At 42.4% G+C, this 6,310-nt stretch overlaps 1 protein-coding gene across 1 annotated transcript in view; it reads right to left on the bottom strand.

Moving 5' to 3' along the window:
• Positions 1 to 289: 289 nt before the first annotated feature.
• Positions 290 to 6,310, bottom strand: part of LOC111670253 (neuronal acetylcholine receptor subunit alpha-7-like) — a 38,126-nt gene continuing 32,105 nt past the window's right edge. Inside the window, exon 10 of the mRNA XM_023426899.2 lies at positions 290 to 2,243. Within this exon, the coding sequence (XP_023282667.1) occupies positions 1,662 to 2,243 (582 nt within the window). The 3' untranslated portion in view covers positions 290 to 1,661. The remainder of the gene's footprint in view (positions 2,244 to 6,310) is intronic.

Genomic DNA, 6,310 nt, shown 5'->3' on the forward strand with positions numbered 1-6,310 from the left:
TCACTTTATTGAAGGAGTTTGATCAGAATAATTTAGGAGAAATCTGTAAAATAACAGTTTTTCGCTGTAGAAATATTAATGAAACTTTCTGTAAATGTATTGTTTTTACACTTTATTTGAATTAGGATAATTTACTTGAATTTTACAGTTTTTGTTTGGCAGCCGATGCTGATCATCATCGTCGTCATTTGAACGTTTTGAATGAATGTGAGAATCTGTAGAGCAGAAAAGTTGGACATTTTCTGATTCAAACTGTGACGGCTGGAAGGATCCACGTCAGCGCCTGGTGTTTAAGAAAAATACATTTATTTCCAAAGAGCAGAGTGAAGAGAGAGCGGGCTGTGACTGAACGTGTTAACTGCCTGACTGACTGTTTCACCTCAACAAACACTTCGACAGCTGATGAACCGCAGTCACTCTGAAATCACAACCTGGTCAGACTTCACACCGTCGGCAGGGAAACACACAGTTACAAGTTCAGTTCATCTTCGTGACAGAGGCTTTTACACATTTACATTTAAACACTTAACAAAATGGGATGTATCTCAGTCTTGTCACATTGAAACTGGATAAAAAGATCAGGAATTACAGAACTGTAATAGAACTGGTGGAAAATATCTTGTCACACTCAAAGGTGTAAAAATATTTTGTTATTCAAGAAAGTGTCTAATACATATTTCTATTTTCTCTACCATAGAGAGTCAGCTGATAAACTCTTACTTTGCTGATAATTTCTACCCACTTCACTACTTGCTGCTAGCTGTCAGTTAAAGCTGTTAAAAGACATCTGAGCACCACAGAAGTAATTATAAAGTGTTTTTACAACTAGTCTGAATGATGTTGGAGCTGAGGAATCATGATTTAATTTACACATAAAATAAAGTTTTCATCGGCCAAATACCTCTAACATTTTGTATTTGATGATTTCTACTCGTGATAAAAAAATCTATTTTAAAATTTTCATGTGGGAATGAATGAGTAGAGTCCTGTATGGATTTACTATTAAAGCTCCTCCAGTGTAAAGGTCTGTGTCCATGTGTAGTGTGATTATAGATCAGCTCTAGCTTCTATATTAATACTGTGAAAGTATCAAAGCCTCAGTCCACAGAGAAATGCACACAGCCTGTATTCAGAAACTGAGCCTTAAAACCAGCCGTCAGGACTTCTGGAACTTTGTGATGTCACAACAAAGCAGTCACCAAGCCCCGCCCACCTGGACCCACCATCCAAACCTTGCAGGATTTGGTTTCTCTGAGTGTTTTTACCTGAAATCTGCTTTATTTTTATTGGATCACTCAGAAAACAGTCAGCCAATCAGAAGAGAGGCTCAGAGCCTCCTCTCTTCTGATTGGCTCACAGACCTGATGTTACTAGAGCTCCAGAGAGAAGCCTGAGAGAGGAGATGTGAAACTACACTGAGATGGTTTTTATATCTTCTAATGGACCAACACTTCAAATAAAACACAGAAGAAGAAGAAAATATGGAGCTTTAAGCCTGATATTTTCTCCCAAGAGACAGAGACAACAGTTTCTCACGTTATTGCAGCTGCCTTGAAATGAAAACACTCAACAACGTTCATTCTACATATGTACAGTCAACAGTTACAGGAGATTTCTGGAGTCAACAGACCATCTTTCCGCCTCGCCTCCTTCTCTCCTCCTCAGCTGAAGAAGTCTTTGGAAATGGCCTCCACGAAGTTGGGAGCCGACATGAGGATGCCGATGGTGCAGAGGATGGTGAAGAGCGAGAACGCCACCAGACACAGCCGGTCAATCACCGCCGCAGCAAACTTCCACTCGCTGCAGACGGTCTCCTCCTCGTCCTGCCCGCGGAAACGCCTGGCGATGTACCTCACCTCCTCCAGGATCTGGTTCAGCTCCGCCTCCACCGTTGAGCCGCCCACCGCTGCGCCTCCCCCTCTTCCTCCGGCCCCGCCCCCTGCTCTCAGGGCATCCTCCTCCCCACCGGCGCCACCTCCCACCAGCCTCGAACAGAGGAGTTCAGGCTCGGTGGGCGAGGCGTAGTGCAGCCCCTCCATGCCTCGGAAGCCGACGTAGAGGAGGTTGCCGTTGGTTACCTGCGGGTGATGTCGCAGCGACCCCTGGCTGACGCTGAGCTCCAGGCTGGACAGGCTGCCGCGCCGATGCTTGGTGGCGTTGTGACACGCCAGGCGGACCTTCGCCTCACCGGGACGCCGCATCCTCAGGAACCAGGCGCACCAGTTCAACAAAATGACACGAGTCTGAAGAACAGGAAAAAGAAAACGAAGGGGAACAGAGGTCAAGAAATATTTTACAATTATGGAAAACTAATTTTTGGAATCTTTTACAATATTTTTAATTTTTTTAAAAGTCATTGATCCTGCTCCGACACACCTGCTTCACTAAAGAGATGTTCTTCTGTTTGGAGAGTGATTTTATTACTATGGGAAATTTCTGATTTGTTCTGATTTTTAAAAAACCCTCAGATATTACATATTTAAAAATAAAAAATGTCCAAAATTTTAATTATAAAAAGATGGATGGAAGAAATTTGTTACAACTCTTTATTTCTTCTGACTGTAAAATGAATCAAGTCATATACAAAAAGAATTTACACTTTTTACTTTTTACAAGTTACGAGCGAAAGTTTTGCTCCATTTTGAAACTTGTTGAGGCCTAAAGATCGTGGGCTGGTGAAATGTTATTACATCATAGAAGAGCTTAAAGTTTGAAATAGTTTCATGTTATGTAACCTGAGTGATGGAATAAACTGGACCTACCTTATAACGGTAGACGTCTGTGCTTTAACAGCTGTTAGGCCTCCATCAGGAGATAAGACTGATGCTGCTAGCAAAACTAAAAACGTAGGAATTATTCACGACACAGTAGATACCTGAATGTTAAAGCCTCCGTGTGAAGGATGTGAACATTTATGACTTTGGCGACTCCTAGTGGTCAAGTTTGACAGCGTTATTTCACATTAAATATATGGAGGCTTCGGCGTGTTTTTTTTTATTTAGCAGAGATAAACTGTGACGTCTCCCGGTTTGAACATACAGAGATGTTGTCTGTTCACGGTTTTATGAAGTAAATCACTTTTGCTTTTAAAGTCAAACACTTATTTAGCGCACGTCAGAGGACAGAACGTACGTAATGGATGCTGTGATAGTGAATTGAATAGAAAAAGACAAAAGAACGAATAATTAAATAAAAGAAATAAGAAAAAAGGCTGCAGACCTGGTGGCTGAAGAGGAGGAGGACGAGGAGGACGAGGAGGAAGATCTATAGTGGAGCTGTCAGGAAGTTGACTTTACAAAGTGCGAGTCAAAAATATTTACATAAAAACACGTCGATCAAAATTCATCTATGCAGAAACGTGTTTATGCAGAAAAACTTTGCATGAGAGAGCTGTGAATTAATGTGTGTGTGTGTGTGTGTGTGTGTGTGTGTGTGTGTGTGTGTGTGTGTGTGTGCAGTGGGAGCAGGCAGATGAAAATAGAGCATGAATAAAGTGGATGTGTGGCTGCTGAAATCATTAGATATTTAACTGTCAGAGTGTGTGACTGTGTGAACATCAGTCGGACGTCCAGCTCTGAGACTCATGTGGACGACAGTCTCCTGTTCATGACTCTCTCTCTCCCTTTCCTTCAGAGCGTATCTGTTTATCATCTTTTCATTTGCGTGTAATTAAATTTAGTTTAATTTCTTTTCCATTATTTGCTTTTTCTTGTACCGTGTCGTGTTCTCTCACTTCCTTTCCTTTCCTTTGCTTCCTTTTCTCTTCATTTCCTTGGATTACTTCTTTTTCTTTTCTTTTTCTTTCTCTTAAATTACATTTTCTTTGTTTTTTGTGTAATTAAATTTTGCTTGCTCTCCAATTTCTTTCCTTTCCCTGGATTACTTTTCTTTTTCTTGTATTTCCATTAATTTCCTTTGTTTTCTCATCCTTTCAGTTTTTTTTCTCTTTAATCTCCTTGTGTAATTCATTTCTTTTCCTTTCCTGTCTTTCCTTTTCTTTCTTTACCCTTCCTTTCTTTATGTTTTACTTAAACTGCCTTTACTTTTTCAGGTTCGTAAATTTCCTTTCCTCTCCTTTCCTCTCCTCTCCTCTCCTCTCCTCTCCTCTCCTCTCCTCTCCTCTCCTCTCCTCTCCTCTCCTCTCCTCTCCTCTCCTCTCCTCTCCACGGACACTGACTCCTCGCCCTCTGTCCCACAGTGAAGAATTACTGTAATTATCTTCATCAGTGAAGCTGCTTCCTCCTCACTCAGAAACTCTGGGAGAACAAAAGTTATTCTGGAAACTAAAATGTTGTAATTTGAGATTCATCCAGAGCGATGCGAGCTGGTGACTGAGTCTGAACAGAACAAGATGTCCTGACAGAAATAATGCAACATACTGAACATCCCCTGTGTCCAGTCTCAGCTGCAGAGTCTCTGTAGTGTGTGTGTCTGAATACTAACACAGCTGCATGCTATCTGAACTCTGTTTATACCAGAGCCACAGCAAGCCTTCAATCTGTGAAATAGAAAACATTTTCTACAGAGTCCGGCGTGATGACTGCTGCCTGAACTCAAGCAGCCGAACAGGATCTTCAGCTGAGGGAAATACAGTCTAAATAATTATGATTTAACTCAGGCTGAACGTGTTTGAATCTGTTAGTGAGCGAGATAAACTCTTTAAACATGCAAAAATGACTCCAACAGAACCAGGAAGTCACACACCACGACCAGACAAAGATCCGACCCTATACTCACAACACGGGGATGTTAGACTGAAGTTAAAGCTCCTCCAGTGTGAAGGTCTGTGTCCATGTGTAGTGTGATTATAGATTATAGATCAGCTCTAGCTTCTATATTAATACTGTGAAAGTATCAAAGCCTCAGTCCACAGAGAAATGCACACAGCCTGTATTCAGAAACTGAGCCTTAAAACCAGCCGTCAGGACTTCTGGAACTTTGTGATGTCACAACAAAGCAGTCACCAAGCCCCGCCCACCTGGACCCACCATCCAGACCTTGCAGGATTTGGTTTCTCTGAGTGTTTTTACCTGAAATCTGCTGTATTTTTATTGGATCACTCAGAAAACAGTCAGCCAATCAGAAGAGAGGCTCAGTGCCTCCTCTCTTCTTTGGTTTTGACGTCAACCTGACTTTCATTTCAAACCAAACTCTAACATCAGGTCGTTCTGACGTGACAGTCAGGTGCGTCGCCTGCTGGGATGTAACCACCTGATCACCAGCATCATCCACTCTCTTCTCTCAGGCCTGTTCTGCTCCGTGGGCGGGAAACTTCTATTCACGAAAATGTCACCACAGACTTTCAGTGTCAGCGGATCAATTAGACAAATAACGATGTCACTACGGAAATAAAGAGGAAATGTTTGACATGAAGTTTGATTCTAAAACATCTTTCTAAAGCAAATGTACATGTGTGGATTTACATCTACTGTGTGCAGAGTGTTGGACACATAACAAGACAGATTATTATGTCCCTCAGTGGATGATGTTTCTGTCGGAGGCTGAGACCTGCAGAAACCTGCAGAGACCTGCAGAGACCTGCAGAGACCTGCAGAGACCTGCAGAAACCTGCTGAGACCTGCAGAAACCTGCAGAGACCTGCAGAGACCTGCAGAGACCTGCAGAGACCTGCAGAGACCTGCAGAAACCTGCAGAGACCTGCAGAGACCTGCAGAGACCTGCAGAGACCTGCAGAGACCTGCAGAGACCTGCAGAAACCTGCAGAGACCTGCAGAGACCTGCAGAGACCTGCAGAGACCTGCAGAGACCTGCAGAGACCTGCAGAGACCTGCAGAGACCTGCAGAGACCCCGAGGCAGCGAGAGCTCAGTTACTCTCTGAACTGATGAAACAGGCTGAGAGAAATCGTTTCCTCTGCAGAGCTCCACATTACATTCCTTCACTTTGAGCATGTTTTACTCTGATTCTAATGATGTTAAAGAACATTTATTTAACTTGGCTTTTAATGAATCCTCTCATATTTGATTATTCTTACTGGTTTATGTTTTATTTTCATTTACATATTTTATCATTGACTGTCTTTCTATCTTCTATTGTCATTGTCCTTCAATTGGCCCTTATTCTATTGTAGCATTTGATTTCTTATCGTATTGTTTGAGCTGCATGTCTTGTGTAAAAAGTTTATTACATGTTGTGATCATGTTCGTTCAGATTTCCTTCATGTTTCTTTTACTCGGTGGCGTCAGACTCCACTGAGCCGCGACGGCTCGAAGGTTAAAGAGGCGACTTCTACTCCGAGACGTCGGTGGTTCAATCTCTGAAGAGTCAGGATGAATCAGAGGTGGGTGGTG

The sequence above is a fragment of the Seriola lalandi genome, unplaced genomic scaffold (genome assembly GCF_002814215.2).
Source record: "Seriola lalandi dorsalis isolate HSWRI2012SDOR001 ecotype SW California unplaced genomic scaffold, Sedor1 jcf7180002054847, whole genome shotgun sequence".
NCBI lineage: Eukaryota > Metazoa > Chordata > Actinopteri > Carangiformes > Carangidae > Seriola > Seriola lalandi.